Consider the following 13,850-nt stretch of genomic DNA (forward strand, 5'->3'; position numbering starts at 1 on the left):
CCTCCAACGACGGCCTCCAGTCCGGAGCCAGCAACAAGGGTGCCCAGTTCGGAGTCTCCAGCAAGGAGGGTGCCCAGTCCGGGGTCAGTTGCGAGGGTCCCCACACCAGAGGCGCCACCAAAGTGGGGAGAGCCAGAGGCGGGTCTAAGTCCCGCACCAGAGCCGCCGCCATAAAGGAGGCCCATCCGGACCCTCCCCTTTAGAGTCAGGTTTTGCAGCCTGAGTCCGCTCCCCTTTGGGGGGGGGGGGGTACCGTCACACCCTGGCCATAGAGGCTTTCATTCTCTATTTTGGTTAGGCCCGGGTGTGACTAGGGTGGGCATTCTAGTTTCTTTATTTCTATCTTTTCTATTTATTTGTGTTTGGCCGGGTGTGGTTCTCAATCAGAGGCAGCTGTCTATCGTTGTCTCTGATTGAGAATCATACTTCAGGCAGCTTTTTCCCCACCTGTGTTTTGTGGGTAGTGGTTTTCTGTTTAGTGTTTCTGCACCAGACAGAATTGTTCTGTTCCACGTTGTTGTTTTGTTTCAGTGTTCAGTTTGAATAAATAATCATGAACACGTACCACGCTGCGCTGCGGTCCTCTTCTTCAGACGAGCGTTACGTTAGGATGAATAATATCCAACGCATTTTACATCACTGAAGTGTAAGATCTTTATATATACCACTTGTTTCAGTAATAATGAAATCAGACCTTCTTGTTGAGTATCTGATAACCTACCGTTTATTTAGGAGTTTAGGTTAAAACATGCTAATGAAGGTCCTCTGAGTAAAAGGTGTGGTTTTCCAGGACTTAATTACATAAAGATGTTCCTAAAGATGTAAAAGGTTTTCCAGGGACTTAAAGGCTTTAATAATATTAATAATATATAAAGATGTTCCTCCTCTGTAACTTGGCATTCACATGAGTCTTTCTGTATGTTCATTTACATTGATTGATTTGCTTCGGTGGAGAAGGAGGAGACAAACGAAAACATTAAAGCTTAAAGTACTTTAGTTCCTTTTTCAAAAATATTGTTTAATGAATCACGAGTAAATTAGTAAATTATTTTTTGGTATCATTTCTATGTTTAAGATTAAAAAATAAAAATAAATAATTTGGTGCATTTTCCCCCCATATTCTCTGTATTGTTATAATACTATAATATATTACATCTTTCTTGAATAAATTCCTACATTTCTTTTTTGTTTTTCCTCCTTCAACAACTCTTGAGCCTCCATTGTTTCCACGGATGAATACGGCCCAGGATCCTCTTCACCACGGATTCAAACTGCCGGGAATATACACTGTTCTGCCGGTGCACCATGTTATCAAGTCATTCACCAGACAACACAGTGTTCGTAATAAAAACGACATTTATTACTTTCTCCGTATACATATAATTATGTCTGGTCTCTGCTGACTGAGTTACTCTGGATAAATTAAAACAGTTTAATGATATTTAAATCCACCCCAAAAAAAAGCTAACAAAACAAATGAATCTAAAAATCTGTGTCATATTGGACCCGATTATCCACGGAAACGTATTCACAAAGCGTCTCAGGGAAGGCTGATCCAGGACCAGTTTTACCTTTTAAATCATAATGAATAAGACAATATGAACACGGGGCGACCTGATCCTAGACCAGCCGAAATATCAAACTGCACTCTATCACCCTATTATATAGTAGAGCCCTATCTATCAACCAGAGCACTGGGGAAATGGTCACATTTTAGACACACCCAGGGGTGTGGTCAGGGGGGTCACTTGGAGGCGGAGCCTTGGCTAGAACCTCCTGCTTGTTGCTTCTGATGCTTCGGGTAATGTTTCTGGACAGGGGAGAGAGAGGAGAAGGGAGAGAAGGAGAGGGAGGGAGGGAGGGGGAGAGAGAGAGGGAGCGAGGGAGGGAGGGAGAGAGAGAGAGAGGGAGGGATAGGAGAAGGGAGAGAGAGGAAGGGAGAAAGAGGGGGGAGAGAGGGGGGAGAGGAAGGGAGAGAGAGGGGGGGAGATAGGAGAAGGGAGGGAGGGAGGGAGGGAGGGAGGGAGGGAGGGAGGGAGGGAGGGAGGGAGGGGAAGACAGAAGGGAAGTCATTAGTCAATTAGCTTTAGTGAAATAATCCCCAGAATACACAGAAACTAACAGTAGCTAACAGTAGATATTCAATACATACATACTGTAGTTATTCTAAATGGATTTATCCTGCAGTATCTCCACAGACCCCTAGTTGAGTAACCCTGGCTAACCCACTCACTCACTAGCTAACCCACCCACCCACCCACCCACTCACTAGCTAACCCACTCACTCACTAGCTAACCCACCCACCCACCCACCCACTCACTCACTCACTCACTCACTCACTAGCTAACCCACTCACTCACTAGCTCACTAGTCTCCCAGCCCCTACTGCTGAAAAACTTCCCCACAGCATGATGCTGCCACCACCATGCTTCACCGTAGGGATGGTGCCAGGTTTCCTCCAGACGTGACGCTTGGCATTCAGGCCGAAGAGTTCAACCTTGGTTTCATCAGACCAGAGAATCTTGTTTCTCATGGTCCGAGAGTACTTTAGGTGCCTTTTGGCAAACTCCAAGCTGGCTGTCATGTGCCTTTTACTGAGGAGTGGCTTCCATCTGGCCACTCTACCATAAAGGCCTGATTTGTGGTGTTGCAGAGATGGTTGTCCTTCTGGAAGGTTCTCCCGTCTCCACAGTGGAACTCTGGAGCTCTGTCAGAGTGACCATAAGATTCTTGGTCACCTCCCTGACCAAGGCCCTTCTCCCCCGATTGCTCAGTTTGGCCGGGCGGACAGATCTAGGAAGTTCCAAACTTCTTCCATTTAGGAATGATGGAGGCCACTATGTTCTTGAGGACCTTCAATGCTGCAGAAATGTTTTGGTACCCTTCCCCAGATCTGTACCTCGACACAATCCTGTCTCGGAGCTCTACGGACAATTCCTTCGACCTCATAGCTTGATTTTGCTCTGACGTGAACTGTCAACTGTGGCAGGTGACAGGTGTGTACCTTTCCAAATCATGTCCAATCAATTGAATTTACCACAGTTGGACACCAATCAAGTTGTAGAAACATCTCAGAGATGATCAATGGAAACAGGATGTACCTGAGCTCAGTTTACAGTCTCATAGCAAAGGGTCTGAATACTTACAGTATGTAAATAACGTATTTCTGTAGCAAAAATGTCTAAAAACCTATTTTCATTTAGTTCTGTTGTGATGTCATTGTGGAGTATTGTTATGTCATTATGGGGTATTGTGATGTCATTGTAGAGTATTGTGATGTCATTATGGGGTATTGTGATGTCATTACAGGGTGTTGTGTATAGATTGATGAGGAAAAACATTTAGTCCATTTTATAATAAGGCTGTAACAAAATGTGGAAAAAGGGGTCTGAACAACTTTCCGAATGCCCTGCATGTGATAAAGTGAATCTGAGGACCGTAATTGACCCTAACCTGCAAAATATAGAAAGTGTGCTGTGCAGTTCTTGAACAATGACGTTTTTCATTCAACATTTATTTTCAACTCTCCGTTTTGCAACTTTTCTCGTCTTGAATTAAACGGACATTCACTTTCTGCCCAAAAGCATCTGGTACAGTTAAAGATGAAGACTCAGGCCTGCGCTGCCAGATGAAAAGAATGAAAGAAAACCTCGATATGGCCTCTAGATATTAGTTATATTTATTGTTCTCTTTATTCAACCAGCACGCCACCCACACACTATTTAATGACCCTAACCCCACCCCCACACACTATTTAATGACCCTAACCCCACCCCCACACACTATTTAATGACCCTAACCCCACCCCCACACACTATTTAATGACCCTAACCCCACCCCCACACACTATTTAATGACCCTAACCCCACCCCCCTTCCCCCACACACTATTTAATGACCCTAAACCCCCCCCTTTACCCACACACTATTTAATGACCTAACCCCACCCCCCTTCCCCCACACACTATTTAATGACCCTAAACCCCCCCTTCACCCACACACTATTTAATGCCCCTAAACCCCCCCTTTACCCACACACTATTTAATGCCCCTAAACCCCCTCTTCACCAACACACTATTTAATGCCCCTAAACCCCCCCCCCCTTCACCAACACACTATTTAATGCCCCTAAACCCCCCCACACACACACTATTTAATGCCCCTAAACCCCCCCCCCCATACACACTATTTAATGCCCCTAAACCCACCCCCCTTCACCCACACAATATTGAATGCCCCTAAACCCCCCCCCACACACACACACACACTATTTAATTACCCTAAACCCGTCCGCACCACAGGGACTGCGGGTTATGAGTCAACCAGCGCATCACAGACACACACAGTCACTCTGATCTAACAGACACACAGTCACTCTGATCTGACACACAGTCACTCTGATCTAACAGACACACAGTCACTTTGATCTAACAGACACACAGTCACTCTGATCTAACAGACACACAGTCACTCTGATCTAACAGACACACAGTCACTCTGATCTAACAGACACACAGTCACTCTGATCTAACAGACACACAGTCACTCTGATCTAACAGACACACAGTCACTCTGATCTAACAGACACACAGTCACTCTGATCTAACAGACACACAGTCACTCTGATCTAACAGACACACAGTCACTCTGATCTAACAGACACACAGTCACTCTGATCTGACACACAGTCACTCTGATCTAACAGACACACAGTCACTTTGATCTAACAGACACAGTCTCTCTGATCTAAGAGACACACAGTCACTCTGATCTAACAGACACACAGTCACTCTGACCTAACAGACACACAGTCACTCTGACCTAACAGACACACAGTCACTCTGATCTAAGAGACACACAGTCACTCTGATCTAACAGACACACAGTCACTCTGATCTAAGAGACACACAGTCACTCTGGTCTAACATACACCTGTACCTGTATTGTCAGTGTACTGGGTCTGGGCTGGTTCTGATCTAACAGACACCTGTACCTGTGTTGTCAGCGTGCCGGGTCTGGGCTGGTTCTGGAGACTTCTTGGGCTGCACTTCCTCCATCTCATGATCACTTCCAGTCTCATCCAGGGTCACCATAGTCTGATTGGACAGAGATGAAAATATGTAATGTGCCTGTCTAATACAATGTAGAAGAGGTCATACGTCTTGTAGTGATTCCTATGTTGTTGATGTAAATAATATTTGCTGGTCTGTGGTGTGTGTAAATGAGGAGCAAACACGACATTGACCTGGACACATAGACGAAACTACTTACCCCAGTTACTAATAAACACCCATTAAGAAAATGACTGTAAAAACGGTTAAATCCCCCTGGATTGATGAGGAATTTTGTGTTTGGTTGAGAGGGATGAGGCAAAGGGAATGGCAAATAAGTCTGGCTGCACAGCCGATTGGCAAACGAACTGCAAGTTGACAAATCATGAGACTAAACTGAATGAAAACAAGAAGACACTACACTATGAAACAAATATAAATGCCTGGTAGCCTGGTTCCTCTCTAGGTTTCTTCCTAGGTTTTGGCCTTTCTAGGGAGTTTTTCCGAGCCACCGTGCTTCTACACCTGCATTGCTTGCTGTTTGGGGTTTTAGGCTGGGTTTCTGTACAGCACTTTGAGATATCAGCTGATGTAAAAAGGGCTTTATAAATACATTTGATTGATTGACATTCACAATGACAAGCCACCAGGGTCAGACGACCTGGATGGAAAATTACTGAGGATAATAGCAGACGATATTGCCACTCCTATTTTTCACATCTTCTATTTAAACCTACTAGAGAGCGTGTGCCCTCAGGCCTGGAGTGAAGCTAAAGTCACTCCGCTACCCAAGAATAGTAAAGCCCCCTTTACTGGCTCAAATAGCCGACCAATCAGCCTGTTACCAACCCTCAGTAAACTTCTGGAAAACATTGTGTTTGACCAGATACAATGCTATTTTACAGTAAACAAACTGACAACAGACTTTCAGCACGCTTATAGGGAAGGACGCTCAACAAGCACGGCACTTACACAAATGACTGATGATTGGCTGAGAGAAATTGACACAGAGGGTGTTCTTTAATGGAAGCTTCTCCAACATAATAAATGTAGAATCAGGGTATTCCCCAGGGCAGCTGTTTAGGCCCCAGACTTTTTAAAATGTTAACTAATGGCATGCCACTAGCTTTGAGTAAAGCCAGAGTGTCTATGTATGCGGGTGACTCAACATTATCTGCTACCACAGCGACTGAAAAGACTGCAACACTCAACAAAGAGCTGCAGTTAGTTTCAGAGTGGGTGGCAAGGAATAAGTTAGTCCTAAATATTTCTACAACTAAAAGCATTGTATTTGGGACAAATCATTCACTAAACCCTAAACCTCAACTAAATCTGGTAATAAATCATGTGGAAATTGAGCAAGTTGAGATGACTAAACTGCTTGGAGTAACACTAGATTGTAAACTGTCATGGTCAAAACATACTGATGCAGTAGTAGCTAAAATGGTGAGAAGTCTGTCTATAATAAAGCACTGCTCTGCCTTTTTAACAGCACTATCAACAAGGCAGGTCCTACAGGCCCTAGTTTCTACCTTCTTAACAACACATTCAACAAGACAGGTCCTACAGGCCCTAGTTTCTACCTTCTTAACAACACTATCAACAAGACAGGTCCTACAGGCCCTAGTTTCTACCTTCTTAACAGCACTATCAACAAGACAGGTCCTACAGGCCCTAGTTTCTACCTTCTTAACAACACTATCAACAAGACAGGTCCTACAGGCCCTAGTTTCTACCTTCTTAACAGCACTATCAACAAGACAGGTCCTACAGGCCCTAGTTTCTACCTTCTTAACAACACTATCAACAAGACAGGTCCTACAGGCCCTAGTTTCTACCTTCTTAACAACACTATCAACAAGGCAGGTCCTACAGGCCCTAGTTTCTACCTTCTTAACAGCACTATCAACAAGGCAGGTCCTACAGGCCCTAGTTTATACCTTCTTAACAACACTATCAACAAGTCAGGTCCTACAGGCCCTAGTTTCTACCTTCTTAACAGCACTATCAACAAGGCAGGTCCTACAGGCCCTAGTTTCTACCTTCTTAACAACACATTCAACAAGACAGGTCCTACAGGCCCTTGTTTTGTCACACCTTGACTACTGTTCAGTCGTGTGGTCAAAGAGGGACTTAAGAAAATTGCAATTTGCTCAGAACAGAGCAGCACGGCTGGGCCTTGGATGTATACAGAGAGCTAATATTAATAATATGCATGTCCAACTCTCCTGGCTCAAAGTAGAGGAGAGATAGATTTCATCACTAGTTGTGTTTGTGAGAGGTTGAAAACACTGAGCTGTCTGTTTAAACAGCTAGCACTCAGACACCCATCCATACCCCACAAGACATGACACCAGAGGTCTCTTCACAGTCCCCAAGTCCAGAACAGACTATGGGAGGCGCACAGTACTACATAGAGCCATGACTACATGGAACTCTATTCCACAGTACTACATAGAGCCATGACTACATGGAACTCTATTCCACAGTACTACATAGAGCCATGACTACATGGAACTCTATTCCACAGTACTACATAGAGCCATGACTACATGGAACTCTATTCCACAGTACTACATAGAGCCATGACTACATGGAACTCTATTCCACAGTACTACATAGAGCCATGACTACATGGAACTCTATTCCACAGTACTACATAGAGCCATGACTACATGGAACTCTATTCCACAGTACTACATAGAGCCATGACTACATGGAACTCTATTCCACAGTACTACATAGAGCCATGACTACATGGAACTCTATTCCACAGTACTACATAGAGCCATGACTACATGTAACTCTATTCCACAGTACTACATAGAGCCATGACTACATGTAACTCTATTCCACAGTACTACATAGAGCCATGACTACATGTAACTCTATTCCACAGTACTACATAGAGCCATGACTACATGGAACTCTATTCCACAGTACTACATAGAGCCATGACTACATGGAACTCTATTCCACAGTACTACGTAGAGCCATGACTACATGGAACTCTATTCCACAGTACTACATAGAGCCATGACTACATGGAACTCTATTCCACAGTCCTACATAGAGCCATGGCTACATGGAACTCTATTCCACAGTACTACATAGAGCCATGACTACATGGAACTCTATTCCACAGTACTACATAGAGCCATGACTACATGGAACTCTATTCCACAGTACTACGTAGAGCCACGACTACATGGAACTCTATTCCACAGTACTACATAGAGCCATGACTACATGGAACTCTATTCCACAGTACTACATAGAGCCATGACTACATGGAACTCTATTCCACAGTACTACATAGAGCCATGACTACATGGAACTCTATTCCACAGTACTACATAGAGCCATGACTACATGTAACTCTATTCCACAGTACTACATAGAGCCATGACTACATGGAACTCTATTCCACAGTACTACATAGAGCCATGACTACATGGAACTCTATTCCACAGTACTACGTAGAGCCACGACTACATGGAACTCTATTCCACAGTACTACATAGAGCCATGACTACATGGAACTCTATTCCACAGTACTACATAGAGCCATGACTACATGGAACTCTATTCCACAGTACTACATAGAGCCATGACTACATGGAACTCTATTCCACAGTACTACATAGAGCCATGACTACATGGAACTCTATTCCACAGTACTACATAGAGCCATGACTACATGGAACTCTATTCCACAGTACTACACAGAGCCATGACTACATGGAACTCTATTCCACAGTACTACATAGAGCCATGACTACATGGAACTCTATTCCACAGTACTACATAGAGCCATGACTACATGGAACTCTATTCCACAGTACTACACAGAGCCATGACTACATGGAACTCTATTCCACAGTACTACATAGAGCCATGACTACATGGAACTCTATTCCACAGTACTACATAGAGCCATGACTACATGGAACTCTATTCCACAGTACTACATAGAGTCGTGACTACATGGAACTCTATTCCACAGTACTACATAGAGCCATGACTACATGGAACTCTATTCCACAGTACTACATAGAGCCATGACTACATGGAACTCTATTCCACAGTACTACACAGAGCCATGACTACATGGAACTCTATTCCACAGTACTACATAGAGCCATGACTACATGGACCTCTATTCCACAGTACTACATAGAGCCATGACTACATGGAACTCTATTCCACAGTACTACATAGAGCCATGACTACATGGAACTCTATTCCACAGTACTACATAGAGCCATGACTACATGGAACTCTATTCCACAGTACTACATAGAGCCATGACTACATGGAACTCTATTCCACAGTACTACATAGAGCCATGACTACATGGAACTCTATTCCACATCAGGTAACTGATGCAAACAGTAGAATTAGATTTTTTTAAATAAACATAAATACACACCTTGTGAAACAGGGGAGACTGAAGCAACACAGACATACATACACACACGATAACATGGATTATGTGTTGTAGATATGTGGTAGTGGAGTACAGGCCTGAGGTCACACACTGTGTTGTGAATTCTGTAATGAAGCTATTGTAATGTTTTTAAAATTTTACAACTTGCTGGACCGCAGGAAGGCAGCAGCTAATTGGGATCCATAATAAATACAAATGCATGAGAGAGTGAGTGTGTGAGAGAAATCAAGATACAAGCAGACAAAAAGAAAGCAGTAGATGTTTCCTGACCTCTGTGTTGAAGGAGTCTTCTGATTCGTCCTCCTGCCTGAATGGGTGAGGCTCCGGGCTAGGACCCTCCCCTCCTTCCTCGTCAACGATCTCATCCAGAGTGACCAATTCTTGAAGGTCTGCCTCATTTATTCCGCTCTCCTGATCCCTCGCACCCTCCTCTCCTCTCTCATCCCCATCTCCTCCAATCTCATCCAGAGTCACCAACCATTCCGTATCCACACTGAACCTCCCCTTCCCACTCTTCCATTCCTGCTCCTTCTCTCTGCTCCTCACCCGCTTTGTACTCCTCTTCTCCTCCCATTCTCTGTCTCGTCGTTTCTCCTTCTTCATCAGCTCTTCCTCTTCGGCAGCGTCGTCAGGGTAACTCTCCTCTTCCTCACTCACCTCATCCAAGGTGACACGGTTAGTCTTTTTGTGGGTACCTCCCTCACCCCTCTCCGACTCCACTGGGGGGGTCTGTGTCTTCTCAGGGGTCTGTATCTTCTCAGGGGTCTGTATCTTCTCAGGGGTCTGTATCTTCTCAGGGGTCTGTGTCTTCTCAGGGGTCTTTTTGTGGGTACCTCCCTCACCCCTCTCCGACTCCACTGGGGGGGTCTGTGTCTTCTCAGGGGTCTTTTTGTGGGTACCTCCCTCACCCCTCTCCGACTCCACTGGGGGGGTCTGTATCTTCTTGCCATCCTTCTTTTGAATATTACCCTTTTTGTAACTCGCTTTCTGGGGTTTTGAGGTACCCTTAGATTCAGTAGAATGGTTTTCCAGAGCTTCTGTCGCAGCCACCGGATCATCTACAGAGTCCAGGATGTGGAACCCTTCCATCTCTCTGGGTAGAGAATCTCTTCGGCCGTCAGTGTCTTCTACAGAGTCCAGGATGTGGAAAGCAGATTCTTCTTCGTCTTGCCGTTCCTCTAGAGTAGTTTGGAGCTCCTGGGAACCCGTAGATTCAGAGGCTGCAGGCACCACGGTGTCATCCACGGTTTTGTTGAGTATCTGTAAACCCCGGGGCACTTGGTGACCCGACACCGTCTCAAGCCCTTGTAGTTCTAGGGTTGTTTGAAGGTCTTGCTCCTTGGCTGTGGAAGACGGATCAGTCAAGCCAAGCTCCAGTGTGCAGCCTTCATTCTGAGCCTTGCTACCCAGAATCGAGTCACCTTTTTTAGCCTGGGCCTTCTCCTCGCTCCCGACTACCTCTGGAGGTTTTTCAGCTGTAGTCTCCATATCAATCTCTGACCCAACACTTTCTGCCTCCTTGTTCGCCGGCAATGCCGTGCCCAACACTGACACCTTGTGGTCGGATGACGGTAACATACCCTCCATGTCACTTCCCGTTGTGACCACTACTTCCTCTACCAACTGAGCAGCGGCTGCTTCCCCCATTGGCTGAGACAGACGCTCCACGGGAAGAGGCTCCGCTTCCATCCTGACTGTGGGGTCATCGTCAGTGACAGTTTCTCGGGTTTCTGCGGCTCCCGTCGCAACAACAGCAGCTGCGGCTGACGACCTGGTCTTGCGTCCGGAGGTGGCGGGGGGTTGAGGTTTTGCCGCCTGCGTTTTTTTGGCTGTTGCGGCTTGTCGTGGAGTCTTCTGTCCAGGGAGGGTAGAGGTAGAAGAGGATGGGGTGGGAGTGCTTTTGGACAAGGGTCTCTCTTTTTCCTGGCTTGACTTCATAGTAGAAATTGGGGTATCAGGGGTACCCCTCTTGCGTTTGGATGATCGTTCCGACCTTCCATAGGTGCCATCTTGGGTATTGGGTGATGAAGATGATGGCTCTGGTGGGTTGGGTGATGAAGATGATGATTCTGGTGGGTTGGCGTTGTCCGCCTCATCCCCTTCCACCTCGTCCACGGTGACGAACTCATCCATGTTGAACTGGTCCAGGTCGAATGGGTTGGCGTCACCAGGATTGAGGTCGGACGTGAACTCATCCACCACGTAGCCAACACCCTGTGGTATGAGAGGAGGATGAATCCATGGAATGAATAAATCAAAACCCTTTTCCAGACGTTCAACAGAAGTGCTGTGCTTTGAATCAGATGAATGTAAGAGAGCAATGTCTGAATGAAAACCAAATCCGACATCTTGCTCACCTTTCTCTCTGCTGCCTCCTGATCTCTAGACTCACTCCTAGAAGACTGGCTAGTTCTACTACGGTGGCCCTGTGGGAAAAAATGGAAACATGAAATCACTCCTAGAAGACTGGCTAGTTCTACTACGGTGGCCCTGTGGGACAAACGGAAACATGAAATCACTCCTAGAAGACTGGTTAGTTCTACTACGGTGGCCCTGTGGGACAAACGGAAACATGAAATCAATCCTAGAAGACTGGCTAGTTCTACTACGGTGGCCCTGTGGGACAAACGGAAACATGAAATCACTCCTAGAAGACTGGTTAGTTCTACTACGGTGGCCCTGTGGGACAAACGGAGACATGAAATCACTCCTAGAAGACTGGTTAGTTCTACTACGGTGGCCCTGTGGGACAAACGGAGACATGAAATCACTCCTAGAAGACTGGTTAGTTCTACTACGGTGGCCCTGTGGGACAAACGGAAACATGAAATCACTCCTAGAAGACTGGCTAGTTCTACTACGGTGGCCCTGTGGGACAAACGGAGACATGAAATCACTCCTAGAAGACTGGCTAGTTCTACTACGGTGGCCCTGTGGGACAAACGGAGACATGAAATCACTCCTAGAAGACTGGCTAGTTCTACTACGGTGGCCCTGTGGGACAAACGGAAACATGAAATCACTCCTAGAAGACTGGCTAGTTCTACTACGGTGGCCCTGTGGGACAAACGGAGACATGAAATCACCCCTAGAAGACTGGCTAGTTCTACTACGGTGGCCCTGTGGGACAAACGGAGACATGAAATCACTCCTAGAAGACTGGCTAGTTCTACTACGGTGGCCCTGTGGGACAAACGGAGACATGAAATCACTCCTAGAAGACTGGCTAGTTCTACTACGGTGGCCCTGTGGGACAAACGGAAACATGAAATCACTCCTAGAAGACTGGCTAGTTCTACTACGGTGGCCCTGTGGGACAAACGCAGACATGAAATCACTCCTAGAAGACTGGTTAGTTCTACTACGGTGGCCCTGTGGGACAAACGGAAACATGAAATCACTCCTAGAAGACTGGCTAGTTCTACTACGGTGGCCCTGTGGGACAAACGGAAACATGAAATCACTCCTAGAAGACTGGCTAGTTCTACTACGGTGGCCCTGTGGGACAAACGGAAACATGAATTCACTCCTAGAAGACTGGCTAGTTCTACTACGGTGGCCCTGTGGGACAAACGGAGACATGAAATCACTCCTAGAAGACTGGCTAGTTCTACTACGGTGGCCCTGTGGGACAAACTGAAACATGAATTCACTCCTAGAAGACTGGCTAGTTCTACTACGGTGGCCCTGTGGGACAAACGGAGACATGAAATCACTCCTAGAAGACTGGTTAGTTCTACTACGGTGGCCCTGTGGGACAAACGGAAACATGAAATCACTCCTAGAAGACTGGCTAGTTCTACTACGGTGGCCCTGTGGGACAAATGGAGACATGAAATCACTCCTAGAAGACTGGCTAGTTCTACTACGGTGGCCCTGTGGGACAAACGGAAACATGAAATCACTCCTAGAAGACTGGCTAGTTCTACTACGGTGGCCCTGTGGGACAAACGGAGACATGAAATCACTCCTAGAAGACTGGCTAGTTCTACTACGGTGGCCCTGTGGGACAAACGGAAACATGAATTCACTCCTAGAAGACTGGCTAGTTCTACTACGGTGGCCCTGTGGGACAAACGGAGACATGAAATCACTCCTAGAAGACTGGTTAGTTCTACTACGGTGGCCCTGTGGGACAAACGGAAACATGAAATCACTCCTAGAAGACTGGCTAGTTCTACTACGGTGGCCCTGTGGGACAAACGGAGACATGAAATCACTCCTAGAAGACTGGCTAGTTCTACTACGGTGGCCCTGTGGGACAAACGGAAACATGAAATCACTCCTAGAAGACTGGCTAGTTCTACTACGGTGGCCCTGTGGGACAAACGGAAACATGAATTCACTC

General features: G+C 46.0%; 1 protein-coding gene across 3 annotated transcripts in view; it reads right to left on the minus strand.

Annotated features, from left to right (window-relative positions):
* Positions 1-1,338: 1,338 nt before the first annotated feature.
* LOC110500799 (mucin-12) overlaps positions 1,339-13,850 on the minus strand; it is a 108,560-nt gene continuing 96,048 nt past the window's right edge. The window contains exons 17-21 of one of the 3 annotated variants that reach the window (XM_036958339.1): positions 11,860-11,928; positions 10,402-11,716; positions 9,773-10,335; positions 4,995-5,097; positions 1,339-1,810 (exon numbers count right to left, since the gene is read on the minus strand). In XM_036958339.1, coding sequence (XP_036814234.1) covers positions 1,767-1,810; positions 4,995-5,097; positions 9,773-10,335; positions 10,402-11,716; positions 11,860-11,928 — 2,094 coding nt within the window. In that variant the 3' untranslated portion in view covers positions 1,339-1,766. Of the gene's footprint in view, positions 1,811-4,994; positions 5,098-9,772; positions 11,717-11,859; positions 11,929-13,850 lie in introns of all 3 variants that reach the window. The other 2 variants (XM_036958338.1, XM_036958337.1) reach the window with 2 other exon arrangements.

Source organism: Oncorhynchus mykiss, chromosome 21 (genome assembly GCF_013265735.2).
Source record: "Oncorhynchus mykiss isolate Arlee chromosome 21, USDA_OmykA_1.1, whole genome shotgun sequence".
Classification (NCBI taxonomy): Eukaryota; Metazoa; Chordata; class Actinopteri; order Salmoniformes; family Salmonidae; genus Oncorhynchus; species Oncorhynchus mykiss.